The sequence below is a fragment of the Mercenaria mercenaria genome, chromosome 2 (assembly GCF_021730395.1).
Source record: "Mercenaria mercenaria strain notata chromosome 2, MADL_Memer_1, whole genome shotgun sequence".
Taxonomy (NCBI): domain Eukaryota; kingdom Metazoa; phylum Mollusca; class Bivalvia; order Venerida; family Veneridae; genus Mercenaria; species Mercenaria mercenaria.
This window is the reverse complement of record NC_069362.1, coordinates 19326979-19347598: the sequence shown is the minus strand read 5'-3', so window position 1 is coordinate 19347598 and position 20620 is coordinate 19326979. Positions and strand designations below refer to the sequence as shown.

Here is a 20620-nt window from a genome sequence, read left to right as displayed (position 1 = left end):
CGGCCCATAAGAAACTTTAAAAATATATCAGGAGAAAATTTAAACATGTAGTTTTTTTTTCTGAAAAAAAATTTAAAGCACTGAAACAGGCCCATCCGAATAAGACATAAGACATGAATATGCGGGAAGAGTAATTTCCAATTTATTCCAAGAAATCGCTTCATCTAGAGGGTTTCTCCTTTTACATGACGCGAAAACAATGAAGCCATATAGTTAAGTAGATATGTTTTGTAGCGTTCTGTGATAGATTGGAAAACTGTTTCCTTGACGCGCATCAATAGCTTCCTGTCACCAGACGATCAAAACCTGCGAACTTAACGCGACCTAACGTATTTACTTCCATCGCTTGTCGGCTGCGATCAGTCTGAGTCATTGAATTTCATACATACTGTAGTATACAATATAAGAAAATGTCAGGGGCGGGAGACTGTCTATAGTATTTTGCGAAGATGACAGATGGGGAAAATTTTTCCTTACTGAGTCATGCCGTAGAACTAGCCTTAATTCATGAATTGCTTTCTTACAAATTGCATAAAACCGTTTAAAATATTGACTATTTTTTTCTGTGTTTTTTTTTTCTTCATTTTTTTCATGTGAAAAAATTTAGTAGCTTGATTTGCCATGTCAGTAAAAAAATATTATTATTCAGTTATCATGGTATCTTGCAGGGTTTTACCGGATTAAATACATTGAACGACTCCAATGCGAACTGTGGCATACCAGTGGCATAAAATGACTGACTCTCTCGCTGTAAATGACGTATATTTTTATGTGTTAGATTTGTGCTTTAAATTTTCAACCAATTCCTTGATAATACATATTAGTTCCTTATAATATACATCTCGATTCAAAAAGTACATAATTTATAACGTCACGCTGCGGGTGATAAAACAAATTTGAATTTGAATAATCTCTTCCCGGTTTTAATACGACGCTTTGTTTAAATAGAAAATTATAAGGAAACAGTGCAATAAAGAATGACATTCGTTTGATTTTAGTTGAACATGGAATGCAAGAAAAAGATTCTGTCGCTAGTTTTAGGTCCGATGGCATTCGTTACCGCTACATAATATTCCCGTCTGCACCTACAGTGAATAGGAGAATCTTATAGTTAAAAAAACAGGTCTGTAGCATTTCCTTCCCATTTGGGAGCTTTAAAACAGATTAAGAAAATTCCAGTTGAAAACATTTAATTTGTTAAATATTTTCATATAGAGGTATGTGATCAAAAAGATTTAGAGACTGGAATAGACTTTTTTAGTTTAGCTCTAGACTAGATTCATTAGTGTATACCCTATTACATGTATTTTTTTTTTTTTTTTTTTTGAACTGTTAGCAGTTATTTTCTTCCAAACACTAAATGAAGTATCTACATATATTGAATTTCTTACTTCATTTCGTAATGAATTTTCAGAGCTTTTAACACCGTTGTACGTTTTATTTTAGCACTTTTAGAATATCTTTTTTCTCTGTGATTACTTAGAAAAATTTGTATGCCTTTCTTCAAGCCCGATTTTTACGAGTTTTTTTCTTCTTACAAATGACGTCAGATCACATATTCAGTCTGGCAAAATAGTATTACAACGGATCCTTCTATAAAAAATACAAAGTGATTGTATAGGTGTATAAATTACAACTTGAACCACATGTTGCACATTAGTAATGGAAATATTCTATTCTGTTCTATCCGGTCATTCTGGCTATCTTCACAGTGATCTGTGTGGGATATCATGTCTCGGGACCGGTCAACGTTGTTTTTCTAGCAAACACAACTGTCAAAGTCTCATGATAAAAAGCTATAAGAGGTCGCACAAAATCCGGAAGCTGTCAGGAAATATTTATGATTTGTTCAAGCAATCAAGTGTTGACGTAGTCATTGTCCAAAGGTTACAGACCGATATTAATCTGTAAATGTAACTAGAAAATTTAGTTTTGACAAATATGGTGGGCAAAATACAGATGTTGTCCATTGATAGAGCATTAAAACGCGAACTCCAGCAAACTGCTATCAATACATTTCCGTTTATCAGTTTTCTCCATGGCAGAACATGAATTAAACGTATATCCCTTTTCGGGTTTCATTCAGTTGAAGCCGGCGTTTCAGTTAAGTATCTGCTTCATTTCCCTGAATGAACGCACGTTCGGAATTTTAAGACGACGAGAATAGTGTGTTCTCTTTATCGAGTCAAATGTTCTACTATTTTCCTTAATATTTACTATTTCTGTCCAAAACATCGCATTTTCGTGTAATTATTCCACAAATAAGCCGCACCACGAGAAAGCCAACATAGTGGCTTTGCGTTGATGCGCAGGCTGGTCTAGATCTATGCTGGTCGCAAACGCATTATGTTGGTTTTCTCATGGCACGGCTCAAATAAACTTCTGAACATTGATTTTAAGATGGGTTTCCATAAAGAGTGCATTTTAATTATTTTGAATCATAATTTTGCACTATAACATCATTCTTTGTTTTCTCAAACGACTCGAGTTTAAAACAATTGCACATCACTGCACAGAGTAGCATGGGTGTGTTTAGCATTGTTAGCACAACATGATAACTAATAGTTATCGTTTTACCAAACTTCATGTTGTTATTCTGCAGCAAGTATCTGTTGTTCTAGGAAGATCTAAGCCGTTGTTATCTTATAACTTTATCTTCCACTTAGGCAGGACATTGATTTGTGTACTTCGCTACCATCTTTGTGGTGGTTTCATCGTGGTTTAATCCCTACCCTGCTAAATTTCTATAGCAAACTTGTCAACTGTTAAAAGGAATGCTTACCAAAAAAGATACTGACTTAATGGCGAACAGGCTGATCATGATCTGCATTGTTCGCTTATGCCTCGGTCACAAAACCGTACGATGTCTGTACGGTTTTAAAAAATCGTACGAGCCCACCAATTTTGAAATCCTTACGGTAGCGTCTGGTCACAGTACCTTCGGGCCCGTACGATCTTTAGAGGATGCAATCGTAGGATATCCGTACGGACATCGCAGACAAGTCGTGTGGAGCTCGCAAGGAGACCCGCAGTACCTCGTACGGCGCTCGCATGGCACTCGCACTGTGTCCGTAGGTACTGTGTTTTATACCACCTTGAATCACCAAGAAAGTCTTACGGAGCCTGTACGGAGATCGTAAGGCCCTGCGATGCCCGTACGAGCTCTTCCGGGACCCGTGCGTTTCCCGGACGGGGCTCTTACGATTTGCTCCCGACTTCGAAAATCTCTGCGAGCTCATAGAGAACTCGGGAGCTCGGTGAAACATTTTCACCGAGTTCCTGAGTCCTCTACGAGTTCAAAAAATCCGCACGACGCTCGTACGAGTTAACGATGTCCGTACGGACGCCGTAGGAGTTTGCCAACCGGGGTAAAAGGCAGAATCTATTGTTCATTATTATATGATAAGGGTTAAACGTTTGAACTTGAGTATGGTACTTCTTGAATGTTTGATCAACGGTTGTATGGACGGCATACGTTAACTTTTCATTGCATTCCAATCCGTTTGTTCAGGGAATGAAGCTGCCAAAGTTTTTGTATTGGGTCCAAGGTCTTAAGTAACTGAATAAAAAATTGAGGACACTTTTCTAAATGATTTATGTTCAGTGACAGAGGTTAGTTTGTTGCTTCCGGTAACAAATTTTGAAACGTCGGCAGCAGACTTCATTTTCTGTCACAAGGATTGAATGGAAAACTATATTGAAATATCATTTTTTTATGTACTGAAACTATGTACATAGGTGCAAAAACATTTTTGTTACATGTATATCTCAAATGCTTTTTTATGACATTGGAGGTAGCCTTAGATATTAATTTAAAGAGTATTCTGATAGCTTATTAATTCAAGTATATTTTGATAGAAAAAATAATTGTTCTTTTCCTTTAACATTTTTTTTTCATTCATTTTTCTTGTGTATAAATATTATGCATTTCCTGCGAAATTAGTTTTTCGAAGCAAAATTCATGTCACCAGTTTGGGAAGGAGATTTTAAGTCATTTTTGGATACGTCTAAATTAATGGCTGCTACAGCTAAAATTAATGAATCTATGATAAATATTTTACATGTATGGTTATATCTCTTAACCCTTACCCTGATAAATTTCTATAATGAACTTGTCCATCTTTCAATTTAGACTGTACCATTAACTGTTAAAAGGGGTGCTTACCAAAATGTTACTGACTGAATGGCGAACAGTGCAGATCTTGATCAGACTGCACGGATGTGCAGGCTGATCATGCTCTACACTGGTCGCAAAGGCAGAATCAATCTGCTATAAGATCGAGAAAGAAAGTAAGGTGAAGTAACTATGATATTCTTAAATAATGTTCAATGCACAGTTATTTACCCATCATTACCACAAGGAAGCTTTAGACCAACTGAGTTTGTACTTCTACTTGTGTTCGGCACGGTGTGTTCGGAACTTGAATCGAGAATGATGACACTTTCTGGAAAGGTCTTATTATGCTAAAATGTATCTTAATTAAGTGCTAAAATGTACCCAAAATGTAAGAGAGCTTTTCCTCGCTTCTCGCTTCAAATTTTCGTCTAGTAAAGGGAAGCAGATAACACCTTAATTATTATTACAGGATTTATTCAGTTTATATCAGACATATATTAAATTTTTATACAAGTAAAAATGCCAAGAGAGGGCAACGTCTAAAATATTGTGCATAGACTGGACTGTTTGATACAGATAAGGACAATTTTCTTCATAATGAATTATGCCGTTTTGCAACACTCATTGGACACGTGTAAACTAGAAATATGAATGTATCAAGTTTCAAGATTATTCGTAATAAGAAATGTCTTTAAAAACGACAAACGGCGCATTTACGTTAAAGACATTAGTTTGGTATATTTTTTAAAAAAAAAACACACAGTGGTACTTATACATGCTTTTCTTGCCCGCCCTGTGCAGGCGTGCTTAAAACTGCGATATTTACTGTTAGGATTTAATGATGACTATTTCTATAGAATAGTCTCTGTTATTTGGGATGCAAATTATGTGCCACCCTGTAGCGGTGACGTAATTCATTTCTCTAACGTCACTTCCTTTCCTGCATCGCCTGGAGAAGTTGAAAGTAAAACATTTAAGAGAAAAAAAAAAATTTAGCTACTAGATTAGTTTCTACTTAGACAAGATTGACATTAAATTAAATCTAAAGGAACATAGTTATTATTCAAGCTTAGTTAATTTGCAGATGATTAGCGTCAATGGTAGATTTAAACGGATTTGAATGGTCATGTCCGTGTTGATGATGACACAGACACTTGGGGTCTGAACCCAACCCCTCCAGCCTAACTTTTACGCACCTGTATATATTTTTATCATCATCATTGTATATCCAGACACAGACTATAATCACACAAGCAATATTAAACTTATTTGAACTAATTTGAAAATATATATAATCTCTCACTAGCTTTAAAATACACTTGGGGTCTGAACCCCAACCCCTCCAGCCCTAACTTTTACGCACCTGTATATATTTTTATCATCATCATTGTATATCAAGACACAGACTATAATCACACAAGCAATATTAAACTTATTTGAACTGATTTTAAAATATATATAATCTCTCACTAGCTTTAAATTTAGGGCTGGAGGGGTTGGGGTTCAGACCCCAAGTGTATTTTAAAGCTAGTGAGAGATTATATATATTTTCAAATTAGTTCAAATAAGTTTAATATTGCTTGTGTATAGTATGGTGGAACTATAGTGAAATAGAACTAAAGTGAAACATAGAAGTAGAATGAAATAGAACAAAGTGAATTATAAATAAAGGAAGAAGAATTGCAGTTGAAACGGAGTGAAGTAAATCTAAGTAGAAACAAAGTGAAGTAAAACTGTTCAAAGCTGAAAAGGAGTGAAGTAGAAACAAAGTAAAGTAAAACTGATGCTGAAAAGGAGTGAAGTAAAGTGAAGTAGAAACAAAGTGAAGTAAAACTGATGCTGAGAAGGAGTGAAGTAGAAACAAAGTGAAGTAGAACTGAAGTAAATTAGAAGTTAAGTGAAAAGTGAAAAATAACTCAGTGCAGTGAAGTAGAAATAAAGTGTATTGGAGCTGAAGTGAATTGAAATAAAGATAAAGTGAAGTAGAACTAATGTTACTGAAATTGAAATGAAATAGAGGTGAAATAGAAATTCTTGCGAAACACTGCCGAATATATGGTGCACAGAAAGGGCCACCATTGAATGTGTTGAAATAGTTAATTTGAAGCTTGTTTGTAAAAGAGAATGAACTCTGAAACTTTATGAATGAGAAATTGAATGTTTGGAGTGATTATTGAATGTATGGAGTACATATAGAGGCATAACTGTGAAAAGACACTTGATAACAATAAATTATGAAATATATGGTTGCCTGAAATTGAATGAAAACAGTTGAAAGTTTGAAAAGTACGGTGAATAATAGAGACATCTTATGAATTAGATATATTTCTTTGTGAAGTAACTTGACTATTACCATGGCTCAGTACTTATCAGAGAGAGAATTGAGAAGGATAGAACGACAAAGGAGGAAAGAGGAGGAAGAAGAAAAGAGGATATTAGAAGAGCTAGATAGAGAACTAAAGGAGAGACAGGAGCAGGAACTGAGAGAATTAAAATTACAACAAGATAGAATTAGGAGAGAAAAACGTGCAAAGTTAGATAGAAGGAGGGAAATTATAGAAAAACAAAATCAGCTAGAAGAAATGAAAGAACGTCAAAGAATGATGGAAGAAAGACCGAAATTATTGAATGAATATTTGAACATTTATGAATCTTACTAATATTTATGCATGTGACTTATTCCAGCCAATCACGATCTGGTCACTCATAAATGGTCAATGTTTTGAAAACGTTTGTTTGTTGATACTGTGCAAATAAAACCAAATATCTTCGGATATATTCTATATATATTCAGGTAATTAGCATTTATGTACTTTGTAATCATATTTCTTGATGTAACTGAAATTCTGTATTGATATTTCATGTATTTGATGAATTATTACGAGTTATAAATTACTGTGTTTAGAGCGGTCAGTTACGCGCCACCACACCTATTGTAATGCTCGTTTGTTTACCTTTTTGACAGCTGTCATCTGTCAAATGATGTTTGTTATTTCTTGTTTATATTTACTTTTTGTTGTTTTATATTTTCAGAGTACATCTATGATAGTAATGAAATCATATTGAACATTATTATTAAACCCATAATTGAACATTAAAAATTCTTTGTCATCCGACCCACCCCATCATACAGCCATGTAGCCAAGTCATCTACAACTATAAAATACTTGAGCTAGTTGGGAGCAAGAAAAGGGGTGACAATATCACCCACATCATATGACACAAGGTCCGTAACTCTGGTACCAATATTTCATGAATAATGCCCCCCGCCTTTTACTCAGAATTTCAGGTTAAAGTTTTCATGCACTTTCACTCTTATCTTAGTTATAGGAATGGTCTCCGTCCGTCCTTCCGTCTGTCCATCACATTTTGTGTCCGCTCTGTATCTCCTAAACCCCTCAAAGGATTTTCATGAAATCTGGGTCAAATGGTCACCTCATCAAGACGTTATACAGAACTCATGAGTCAGCCATGTCGACTCAAGGTCAAGGTCACAACTCAAGATCAAAGGTTTGAGCCTTCGATTTTGTGTCCGCTCTGTATCTCCTGAACCCTTTGAAGGATTTTCAGGACACTGGTCAAACGATCACCTCATCAAAATGATGTGCAGAACTTATGAGTCAGTCATGTCGGCTCAAGGTCAAAGGTTTGGGCCTTCCATTTTGTGTCCGCTCTGTATCTCTTAAACCCCTTGAAGGATTTTCTTGAAGCTTGGGTCAAATGATCACCTCATCAAGACGATGAGCAGAACTCATGAGTCAGCCATGTCAGCTTATGGTCAAGGTCACAACTCAAGGTCAAAGGTTTGAACTCTGTATCTCCTAAACCCCTTGAAGAATTTTCATGATACTTAGGTCAAATGATCACCTCATCAAAACGATGTGCAGAACCCATGAGTCAGCCATGTTGGCTCAAGGTCAAGGTCACAGCTTGAGGTCGAAGGTTTGAGTCTTCCGTTTTGTGTCCGCTCTGTATCTCCTAAACCCCTTGAAAAATTTTCAAATTCATTGTTGTCGACATAGATGGACTATAAAATATAGTTAACAACGTCAATGCTTCCACCCAATACCATCAACCCTTTCACTATCCATAACAGCGGCAGGGGATATAGCTGTCTTTCAGACTGTCTTGTTACTAAATGGATTTGATTCAAACTTAAAATAGTTATTCAACATCATCACTCACATCATATGATACAAGGGCCATAACTCTTGCACCAATATTTCATGAATTATCCCCCCTTTTTACTTAGAATTTCAGGTTTAAGTTTTGATGCACGTTCACTCTATCTCAGTTATTACTAAAAGGATTTGATTCAAGCTTAAAATAGCTGTTCCACCTTATCACCCACATCATATGACACAAGGTCCATAACTCTGGTACCAATATTTTATTAATTGTGCCCCCCTTTTACTTAGACTTTAAGGTTAATTTTGATGCATTTTCGCTATATCTCAGTTATTACTAAATGGATTTGATTCAAACTTGAAGTTGTTATTCCACATCATCACCTACATCATATGACATAAGGTGCAAAAATCACTCTTGCACCAATATTTCATGAATTATCCCCCTTTTTGTTAGCTCACCTGCCACAACTTGTATCACCATAAGATCACGGTTCCTTTTTTGAACTGGCCAGATCCCATTATGGGTTCCAGAGTTATGGTCCCTGAAAGGGCCAAAATTAGCTATTTTGATCTTGTCTGCACAATAGCAGCTTTATTTTTGATTTGATTTTTACCAAACTGGCACACAACTTGTATTACCATAAGATCTTGGTTCCTTTCTTGAAGTGGCCAGATTCCTTATGGGTTCCAGGGTTATGGCCCCTGAAAGGGCTAGAATTAGCTATTTTGACCTTGTCTGCACAATAGCAGCTTCATTTATGATTTTATTTTAACCAAACTTGCACACAACTTGTATCACCATAAGATCTTGGTTCCTTTCTTGAACTGGTGAGATTCCATTATGGGTTCCAGTGTGATGGCCCCTGAAAGGGCCAGAATTAGCTATTTTGACCTTGTCTGCATAATAACAGCTTCATTTATGATTTGATTTTAACCAAACTAGTACATAACTTGTATCACCATAAGATCTTGCTTCCTTTCTTCAACTGGCCAGATTCCTTCATGGATTCCAGAGTTATGGCCCCTTTAAGGTCCAAAATTGGCTATTTTGGCTTTTGCAGCCATATAGAGACTTCATTTATGGTTTTATTTGATACAAACTTCCAAAATATCTTCAACAACAATAAATCTTTGATTCCATGACAAATCAGATCCAATCGTAGGTTCTAGAGTTATTTTATGTCTGATTACCTCCCCTGATTGTAATCAAAATGGATTTATATCAGTAAGTACTTATAGGACTTATTTGAAATTTCATTATTGTTATTAGTTGGACTGAGACAATCAGGGTAGATAACTATGGACTGATTTTATGTCAAATTACCTCCCTTTATTTCAAATTAAAATGGGTATATCTCTATAACTAATGAAGATACTGATCTGAAATTTTATTTATGTCAACAGATTTATTTGGCAGATCCTTCTTTTGTTCACTTACAATATTTTTTTTAATTACTTCCCTTTTACGTTACAATAAATAGCTTATATAAATAGCTTATTTTTAGTAACTTTTTTGTTATTGGCCGTAGGGAAAAACCGAGACCACTTTTCTGTGGTACAACATGGATGGTACCTCCAATTGTTAGGTGTATTTTGACATATCTATACCTTGTAAGATTTTTTTTCTTTTTGGTTAAATTTCTTCCCTTTGTTGTTCCTGTCCTTTGGACTTAGATATTTTTTCTGAGGACCCTCTTGTCCTCAAGTGCAATGATAACAGGTGAGCGATATAGGGCCATCATGGCCCTCTTGTTTAGAATTATACTTATTTAATGTTCTTTATCTCTCTTATTACTTAATACTTTTGACACAGACTCAAGCTAAGTCCAATATCTCCATTCTTATTGAAGTCATTAAACATTCTAGTGACAGCTCCACCTTCCTCAGATGTGCCCAGTTTCACTATCCAGCATCGAAATAATGGAGCACGCTGTCTCCTGTGACAGCTCTTGTTTGTGTTCCTTCACAAGCTGTGAAATATTGGTAAGAATAAGATGTACCGGTAGTTTATGAAAAAAAGTATTTTGCTTTAAATATGCAAGGTATTGGACCCCTAATAGTAATGTTTTAATAGCATTTGCTTGGTATATTCTTAAAGTTGACCATGTTTCGCACTGTGTTGCAAATTGTAAACAACTTTTACCGTGCCGTTTTTTTGTAACTTTCGTATAATTTATGGTATTTCCACAAGCTAAAGTAGAGACAAATATCAATGTGATAGCCACTATCTAAAACGTTTGCAGAGAATTCATTACAGCATTAATTTTTATAAAAGAAACATCAAACTATTGTTAAACAATTATCCAATACAAAATAAAACTGTACATATCGTTTTTTCTAGGGTGCCTCAAGTAAACAGATTTAATGAAACAGAATTCTAACTCCAACATTGAAAAATTAAGGTCGAATCCTGTGGGTCTGTTTTGAATTTTGCTCACTTCATTCAAAAATAACCTTGGGACAGAAGTAAAACCTACCTGTATTTCTTCCACAATATGTAATCTAAAGAATGAAGGCAAAATAGAGAACTTTTACCGCACGTAACTCAGTATTTTTAAAGATGTCTAACTCTACCCCTCCTGATTAAGAGGTAAATTCAATTTGAACCGCAAGAAATCGCTTATAAAATAAAAATTTTCCACTTTTGTACAATACATCCATAATAACTTAAGGAGGTAGGTTACCTTCATATTTGTATGTGCGCATGTCCAACCGGAAGCTAACGTGACGATTTACGACAACGTTTACGACAAACTAAATGTGTTTGTATATTCATTCTTCTGAAAACAAATCATGAACTTGTCTTCGATCTGATGCTTTATGGTTTAATAATGCAGAAATAATGAATAAATTGCCGCAGAAACGCTTCAAAACATTGTTGCCTTAAAATGACGTCATTGACGTCATGACGTTACGTGTCAGTTACCGCGCAAAATTAATAGCTTTTACCTTGAAAGTACGTTATTCTGTACATTTTCTTTATTTTAACTATTTTCAAATAACCATTATTTGCTGAAATATTTTTATGAGTCTTTTGCTCTGAATAATAATCAATATTTTGCTTCTTTTATGTAGTTATATTGAAATGTTATGCGGAATGTAAGAAAATGGATGATGGCAACCAATGTTATTTGGAATATAGTTGGGTAAAAGGTTACTTGTTACGGCCATTTTCAAATAAAAAGTCTAGCAGTTTGATTTGTAATACCTATTTTTCAGGTTCCATTGATAATTTGTTACTTACATACTAAAACTAAGATCTAAAATTGTTCAAATTTCAGTAGAAAATTGTGGTTTCTTATATTGAATTGATGTTACCATGGAAACGAAGCCCGTGACCTATGTATCTAAATGTAAAATTCAAAAGCGTTGACACTGGTCTATTTCAGAAACACAGCTTCGGCTTTTTATTTTCATTTCAACAATATCCATGAGAATAATAGCAGCACGCTGAACGATTTTTCCATGAAAAATGGCAGACGAGGGGTACTGCTGTACGTATTCTAAGCTATGAAATTTGTTTGAATAAATGCAAATAGCACGAAAATGTAACCTACGTTAGAAATAATATGTTTTAAAGCTACATCAACCAGAAAGATAATCTTATTCAATATTTTTTTTAAAGAAATTACGATAAACAGCAAGATATAAGCTATTTTAAACACCTCTGTTGCCATGGTTACTTTAAAATTTAAGAAAAATAGGGTACCATATAAAGTGCTTGGTATTTTGCTAATAATATTACCCAAATATTTCATGTTGGTCATTAACAGAATGGCACTGAAGCCGTCGAAAACCCCTATTTTTATACATAGTTGTTTAAAAATGAGAGAAAATGCGTTACCATGGAAACACGAGCCCCGCGACATATACATTTTAAGCTTATATTAGAAAGATAACGTGCATACCAGTAAAATTATCAATTATGCAGACTTCTACGGATATCAATGAAACTAAAATACACTGAAAAGTGTTTAATATCCGTATTTTCCTTCTTCTTTCAATATGAAATACCTTTGGAGGGTCATGTTCTTCAAACCTGGATAAAAATTGAACTTGAAGGGACAGAGACAAACGAAATTGAGATTGTAGCAGTTAAAACTTCATATTACACGAAATACAAAAACATGCTGCGGTTCAACTAATTTGAATTTACCCTTGTAACAAGGTATCCTACCTCCTTAAGTACTGAAAGAAGTAAAAACTTGCTAGAAAAAAGGAAAATATGGAGAAAAAAAATTTTGGTCCCAGTGGGGCTTGAACCTACGCCCCCTGAAAATTGCTGTCAAAGTAGGTTTATGCTAGGAATTGAATACTCTTCAAAAAGAAGATACTCTATTACGGGTCCAATACCTTAAAGCTGTAACAATAAAGCTTGGTTTGAAAAAATAAAACACAGTTGAAAACTTAAGCCTTCATGTTAAATGTCACACTTTTTTTGGGTGCATCAGGGGACAAAATTAGCTATATAATTTAATATAACATTAAAACTGCTTGAGCCATTCAGCTGAAATTGCACACATTTATTGACTACGTTGATCTGGATAAGATTTGCCCCAAAACACTTTCTAAAACTGAACTGAATTAAAGTAAGAGAAGAGGGAAGAAAAAGCTTCATTATTTTGAAACCACCCATATAAGTCTCTATAAAAAGTTTCTATAAGTTAGAAAATTCACTTAATGAGGATTAGCAATATTTAGGCCAACAAGATATTAAGAAGTGACTGCGACCATTGAATCAGTTCGCTTCATTTCTGAATTTATTACGTTTTCTATTTTGATAAAGTACCACATCATAAAACATAAATAACCACGAATGTTTAGATAATTATACTAGATATAAAGACGTTCTCTGACTTTATTGTACAACCGTATTCTTTTACACAGTTGATTAAACGCTCGTCTGATATAATAATTAAGTACATATTACTTATTATGCCCCTCTTCGAAGAAAGGAGGGGTATATTGTTTCGCAGATGTCTGTTGGTCGGTTGGAATGTAGACCAATCCGTTTCCGGATGATAACTCAAGAACGCTTGGGCTTAGGATCATGAAAGTTGATAGGGAGGTTGGTCATGATCAGCAGATGACCCCTATTGATTTTGAGGTCAGTATGTCAAAGGTCAAGGTCACAGTGACCCTGAACAGTTAAACGGTTTCCGGATGATAACTGAAGAACGTTTAGGCCTGGGGTCAGGAAAGTTGATAGGGAGGTTGGTCATGACCAGCAGATGACCCCTATTGATTTTTAGGTCAGTACGTCAAAGGTCAAGGTCACAGTGACCAGGAACAGTAAAATGGTTTCCGGGCAATAACTCAAGAACGCTTGGGCCTAGTGTCAGAAAAATTGATAGTGAGGTTGGTCATGACCAGCAGATGACCCCTATTGATTATGAGGTCAAAGGTCAAGGTCACATTGGCCAGGTACAGTTAAACGGTTTCTGATCTTCTTGTCCAAAACCACAGGGTCCTAGTGGTGTGGTCCTCTACAAAGATTGTTCAGATTATTTCCGTGGGGTCAAATATGGCCCCACCCCGGTAGTCACATGAATTATATAGACTTATATAGGAAAAACCCAAATTTGGACCACATGCATAGTTTTGTGTACCAAAATGAACTTTGATCTTGAGATTGACCTAGTGACCTGCTTTCACATTTCTCAAGCTACAGGCTTCAAATTTGGACCGCTTGCATATTTTTGTGTTCTGAATTGAAATCTGACATTGACTTTACCCAGTACCTACTTTCACATTTCTCAAGCTACAGCCTCCAAATTTGAAGCACACGCGTTGTTCTGTCTAATGAAATGAACTTTGACCTTGAAATTGATCTAGTGAACTACTTTCACATTTCTCAAGCCGCAGATTTCAAATTTGGACCACTTGCACAGTGTTTTGTACTGAAATGAAATTTGATCTTGAGCTAGTCTTGAAATTTGGAACATTCAAAAATGGCTCAGTGGTAGGCGCCAAGATCAGTCTGTGATCTCTTGTTAGGTTAATAGGTTAAAGGTCAAGGTCAGATTTAACCAGAACAGTAGAAAATTTGTTTACAGTGAGCATATAATTTATGTTCCTTTTGCAATTACTGAATGCATCAAGGGGGACATTTCGTGTTCGACGAGCTCTTGTTATAATCAACTCGAAATATACGTATATGGGTCATATAACCAGATGTTTTTACAAAGGAACATGCACCTTTTCAAGGAAAATTTTAGTGTATGAAGGGATCAGAAGTGTATGATTTAGTATAAGAAAGAATTTAGTGACTATGTAAATACATTAAAATATTGATTCGAGCTTAAACTTTTGGACAAGAAACACGTGTTACGTATCTTTCTTAAAAAGCACGTATTCCGTGCCATTTTCGTTTAACTTTCAAAAATGAGTCAAATCAGTAAAATAAATACAACCTTCTGTTATGGATATATCGAGAAAAAGTAGACAAATACATCAGGAAGCGCTGCTTTTTACTTGATGCGTGTGTGTTCCAAGCCTATCGTTCCAAATCGTTAGAATTTTTCACGAATAATCTCAACAAGAGGGTCATTGACCCTAAAGTGCTCACCTGTGTACAAGGCGTCATGTGTGTTTGTATAACGTAATGGTACAGAGTTAGGTTTCTTCTATGTTAGCCTATATTGTATACATGTCACACGCATTATTTAACCTAGGGCAAAAAAATGAAAAATTACGGTAGACAGTACAACTCTGATATCATATGCCAAATATCAAGGCTCTAGCTATTATTGATTCAGACTAGGAGAAGAAGATTTTCGAAATATCTTATTGTAAGCCTAAATTAGTAGGTACATGTCACACATAGGGTCATGGCCATTTTTGACCTTAGGGCAATAATTTGGTCAATTATGGTAGAGCCAAATATCAAAGCTCTAGAGAAAAAGATTTTTAGCTCAGGTGAGCTTTTGTGATCGCTTGATGTCCGGCGTGTCTGTCTGTCGTATGTCTGTCCGTCAACATTTAAATTGTGTATGCGATAGAGGCTGTATTTTTAAACTGATCTTCATGAAATTTTGTAAGAATGATAACCAAGATAAAATCTAGGCCAAGTTTGAAAATGGGTCATCTAAAGGTCAAAAACCAGGTCACTAGGTCAAATCAAAGAAAAGCCTTGTGTATGCGATAGAAGCTGTATTTTTCAACTGATCTTCATGAAATTCTGTCAGAATGATAACCTTGATGAATTCTAGGCTAAGTTTGAAAATGGGTCTTCTTGGATCAAAAACTAGGTCACTAGGTCAAATAAAAAAACAACTTGCGTATGCGATAGAGGCTGTATTTTTCAATTGATCTTCATGAAATTTGGTCAGAATGATTGCCTTGATCAAATCTAGGTCGATTTCGAATATGGGTCATTTAGGTTAAAAAAAACTAGGTCATTAGGTCAAATCAAATAAAAACCATGTGTATGCGATAGAAGCTATATTTTTCAATTGATCTTCATAGAATTTGGTCAGAATGATTGCCTTGATGAAATCTAGATTGAATTTGAATATGGGTCATCTGGGGTCAAAAACTAGGTCACGAGGTCAAATTAAAGAAAAACCTTGTGTATGAAATAGAGGCTGTATTTTTCAATTGATCTTTATGAAATTAAGTCAGAATGATTGCCTTGATGTAATCTAGGTTGCAGCTGAATAGTAGTCATCTTGGGTCAAAAATTAGGTCACTAGGTCAAATCAATGAAAAACCTTGTGTATGCGGTAGAGGCTGTATTTGTCACTTGATCTTCATGAAATTTGGTCAGAATGATTGCCTTGATGAAATCTAGGCCATGTTTGAATATGAGGTCAAAGACTAGGTCACTAGGTCATATCAAAAAAAAAACTTGTTTTGGGTCCAATCCTAATGAAAATTTGCCAGAATATTTGTTTCCATAAAATCACTAGGTCAAACGTGTTTACACTGTTATGGTGTGTTTCTCAGGTGAGTGACCTAGGGCCATCTTGGCCCTCTTGTTTAAGTTTGATAGCTGAACCTGTTTTTAACCAAAAAGACCCATATGTTCAATGAACCGGAACAATTGGAAAAACTTTGAAAGAGGGCTACCCAGAGATCAATTGTGTAAAGTTTCATCAAAATCCATTCAGTGGTTTTGGAGGAGATGTTGTTTAAAGGAACTGTTGATGAAATGTCACCATGCTCTCTGGTGGCCATGGTTTTTGACGAATCAGCTAAGTTTCTACATATACATGATATAGGGAAAACTGACCACGCCCTCTGGTGACATTGTTTTTTGACAAATCAAACTAATTTTGAACAATATTAGTAGAGGACCACCAATGTAACATCCAGGCCAAGTTTCATTAAAATCTATTCAGCGGTTTTGGAAGAGATGTCGTTTATACACAATTGTTGACGACGGATGGGTGACTTGATTAACGGACGGACGACGGACACAGCGTGATCACAATACCTCTCCATGAGCACTTTGTGCTCAGGTGAGCCAAAATCCACAGGGATGTTTAAAAAGCCTCTATTAACCGTGGATAGCTATTACAATGCCGGGTACTTTGCGCTTTATCTCATCAAAATTTTGTATAAGCTGAGAAATTAAGAATAAACATACCTGAATCGAGGCAGATTTTCGCGTGTTCCATGCCTCTTTGATCACGTGGCCTCACTGTTCTATTTGCATCGATACTAACAGAGAACTTAAACCATGGCTTACCTATTCTATTAATATTTCAGAACAATGGAAAAGTTAGAAAAAGATCTTCGAGACTGGTCCATATCTAGCGACGATTGCGGTGATGAGGATGGGGCAGGCGTAGATCAAACAATACAGCAAGAAATAAATGAATTAGAAACTGTCTTAACTGAAAGCGGGATAGAAGGCCTAAAACAAAAACTGCATGAAAAATGTGAAAAATGGAAGAAAATTAAATTGAACACAGCTGTAACTGGAATCTCTGGGGCGGGGAAATCCTCACTAATCAACGCCACACTTGACCTTTCGCCAGAAGAAGACGAAAATGCAGCCAAAGTTGATGTTAAAGAAACAACTGCTGATCTTACCCCTTACTATCATCCAAATAACCAAAATTTTGTGGTATGGGACATGCCTGGAGTTGGGACACCTAAGTTTCCGAAAGAAAATTACCTCGAGGCTGTAAAATTTGACCGATATGATTTCTCTCTAATCGTTCCAGCGAACAGATTTACTGAAAACGACGAATGGCTAGCAAAACAAATACAGAGCAGAAAGAAGAGATTTTATTTCATACGAACAGGAATTGATGTGGATATTCTAAAGAATAAAAAGTCAAAACCACGCAAACATCAGCAGGCTGCAGTCATGAAGGTTGTGAGAGATGACTGTGATGCAAACCTTACAAAAGCAACAACTATGATAAAACAAATCAAATGTTTGATTTTGGACGATTACAAGACCAGTTACTGAATGATTCAGATAGCTTAAAAATAGAAGCAATGGCTTTGTCATTGTCTGGCCTTACCAAGCAAGTACTAGAGAGGAAGAGAAAGGCTTTAGAGAAGAATATTGAACAAAAAGCCTTAGAAATCGCATGCCTTTTCGACAGCCCTTCTGAACAAAAGAAGATGTTTGAAAAAGAGATCGCTCATTATCAAAAGCAGCTTGACCTTGAAGAAAGCACTCTGCAAGAAAACAAGAATATTCTGAACCTATCTGATGAAAATATCGAAATATTTAGAAATAAGTTTTATGAACTGTAAACAGGCATTATGAAGAGATTTAGATTTCCCGTCCGGCTATCAGAAATGCTTACTAAGGTTATTTGGTTGTTATTTAAGCTAGGACCAGAACCATATTCTCGACAAGCGCTTGAATTCTGTTGTATTGCGCTTCATCAAAATCTGTCTGAAATGTACAAAATGGCTTCAAAAATATATGACTTTGAGACACAGAAAGGTCTCTCCAAGTCTTGCATTAAAAATGACTTGTGAAGCAATGACATTATTATGAAAAATGGAATTTGAGAGTAGGTTTTTCTAAGGACTGAATTAAGTAATTTGTGTAATACAGGAGCTTAACACCCTTTTAAATAAATATATGGGTTTGCGTTTTAAACATTTTAAAGTTAGCAATGCTAAAATAAGAGAACATTTACTATTTGTGTTTTTCCTTTCTCCATTTTTCCATGCATATTATATCTTCCTACTACAGGAAAGACTGAGCATGAGAGAATTCTTTAAAAATCATTTCATCAAGTTTGTCACATTAAAGCTTGGAACAGAAGCAGCTCTTTTGAAGTTTTCTAGATTTGAAATTGTTAGTAGAAAAACTGGGTGTCTGATCTGCGGATGTGACACAGATAACTAAGCGGTCACAGGTAGTGTAATGAACGTCATTATAATTAAACTTGCTGATCAATAATCCTGAAATTGATTATTACAAATACAGAATCGATAACAACACACTTACAAAAGGAGTAGTTTCAGTTATAAAAAGACTAACCTGAAGGTGGTAAATTTGAAATTTGAAAAAGCACAGTGTATGGCTTTATATCGTGTGGCAGGTAAATGTTCCTTAAATTGATATTTCATAAAAAAATTATAAGCAGATGTGGTAAATTTGAACCAAGAAAAAGCACACTGTTTGGCTTTGTATCGTGTGCCCACCGTCCAGCATCAATGAAATTCACACTCGATTCGAATAGAGATGTCAATAACTGTTTTAAATCCAAATGTATAAATGTTTCCATAAATTGATATTTCATAAAGAAGTAATTTGGCAAAGGATGCAAGACTAAACAAGTTCTAAAATTGTGGTAAGCGTCTGTAAGACAAGTCATTCTACTTCATGCATATTCATTGACGTTGCTTCTAGTGTGTATTTTGCCTTTGAAATTTTCATAGAAAATATATGTTAATATGTATTATGCAGAAAGTGATGAAGCGTACCATTTTGCGTGGATTAAATTGGTTAAATTTATTTTCATTCCTTTTGAAAATGGAACAAGATGGTCATTGACCCTAAAGCTCTCACCTGTGTACAAGGTTTCAGGTGTGCTTGTATCAGAACAGAGTTAGGTTTCTTCTATGTTAACCTATATTACATACATTTCACACATACTTTTGAACTTAGGGCAATAATTTGAAAAATTACGATAGACATTACAAATCTGATACCACATGCCAAACATCAAGGCTCTAGCTGTTATTGGTTCAGAGAAGATTTTCAAAGTTTCTAATATAAAAGCCTATAGTAAGTACATGTCAGACACAGGGGTGTGGCCATCTTTTGACCTTAGGGCAATAATTTGGACAAGTATGGTATACATAAAAAGAAAAGTGACCATGCTCCCCTGGCAGCCACGTTTTTTGACAAATCGGAATAATTTGAATAATCTTGGTAGAGGGTCACACAAGAAGCATTTGTGTAAAATTATTCTAAAATCGAGCTAGTAGTTTCACACAAGAAGATTTTTAAAGTTTCCACTATATACATATAGGGAAAAGTGACCACGCCCTCTGGCGGCCATGTTTTTTGACGAATCAAAATAATTTGAACAATCTTGGTAGAGAGTGACATAAGGACTATTTGTGTAAAATTATTCTAAAATCGGGCCAGCAGTTTCACACAAATTATTATATTTTTAAAGTTTCCATACATACATTGAAATTTAACCACGCCCTCTGGTTGCCATGTTTTTTGACCGATCAAAATAATTTGAACAATCTTGGTAGAGAGTGACATAAGGACTATTTGTGTAAAATTATTCTAAAATCGGGCCAGCAGTTTCACACAAATTATTATATTTTTAAAGTTTCCATACATACATTGAAATTTAACCACGCCCTCTGGTGGCCATGTTTTTTGACCGATCAAAATAATTTGAACAATCTTGGTAGAGAGTGACATAAGGACTATTTGTGTAAAATTATTCTAAAATCGGGCCAGCAGTTTCACACAAATTATTATATTTTTAAAGTTTCCATACATACATTGAAAAGTAACCACGCCCTCTGGTGGCCATGTTTTTTGACCAATCAAAATACTTTGAACAATCTTGGTAGAGGGTCACACAAGAACCGTATGTAAAATAATTCTAAAATCGGGCCAGTAGTTTCACACAAGAAGATTTTTAAAGTTTCCACTATATACGTATAAGGGAAAGTGACCATGCCCTCTGGCAGCCATATTTTTGACAAATCAATATAAATTGAACAATCTTGGTAGAGGGTGACATAACATAAGGACCATGTGTGTGAAAATATTTCAAAATCGGACCATCGGTTTAGGAGATGTCGTTTGAAGATTTTTCTATTTTTAGCTCTGGTGGCCATGTTTTTTGACGAATCAATATAATTTGAACAATCTGGGTAGAGGGTGACATAAGGACCATTTATGTGAAATTATTTCAAAATC

General features: G+C 35.3%; 1 protein-coding gene across 1 annotated transcript; it reads left to right on the top strand.

The window, feature by feature from the left end:
* Nucleotides 1-16963: 16963 nt before the first annotated feature.
* On the top strand, nt 16964-17671 carry LOC123562010 (interferon-inducible GTPase 1-like). The gene has a single exon (XM_045354669.2). It carries the CDS (start codon nt 16964-16966, stop codon nt 17669-17671), a length of 708 nt encoding a protein of 235 aa, XP_045210604.2.
* The last annotated feature ends 2949 nt before the right edge of the window (nt 17672-20620 follow it).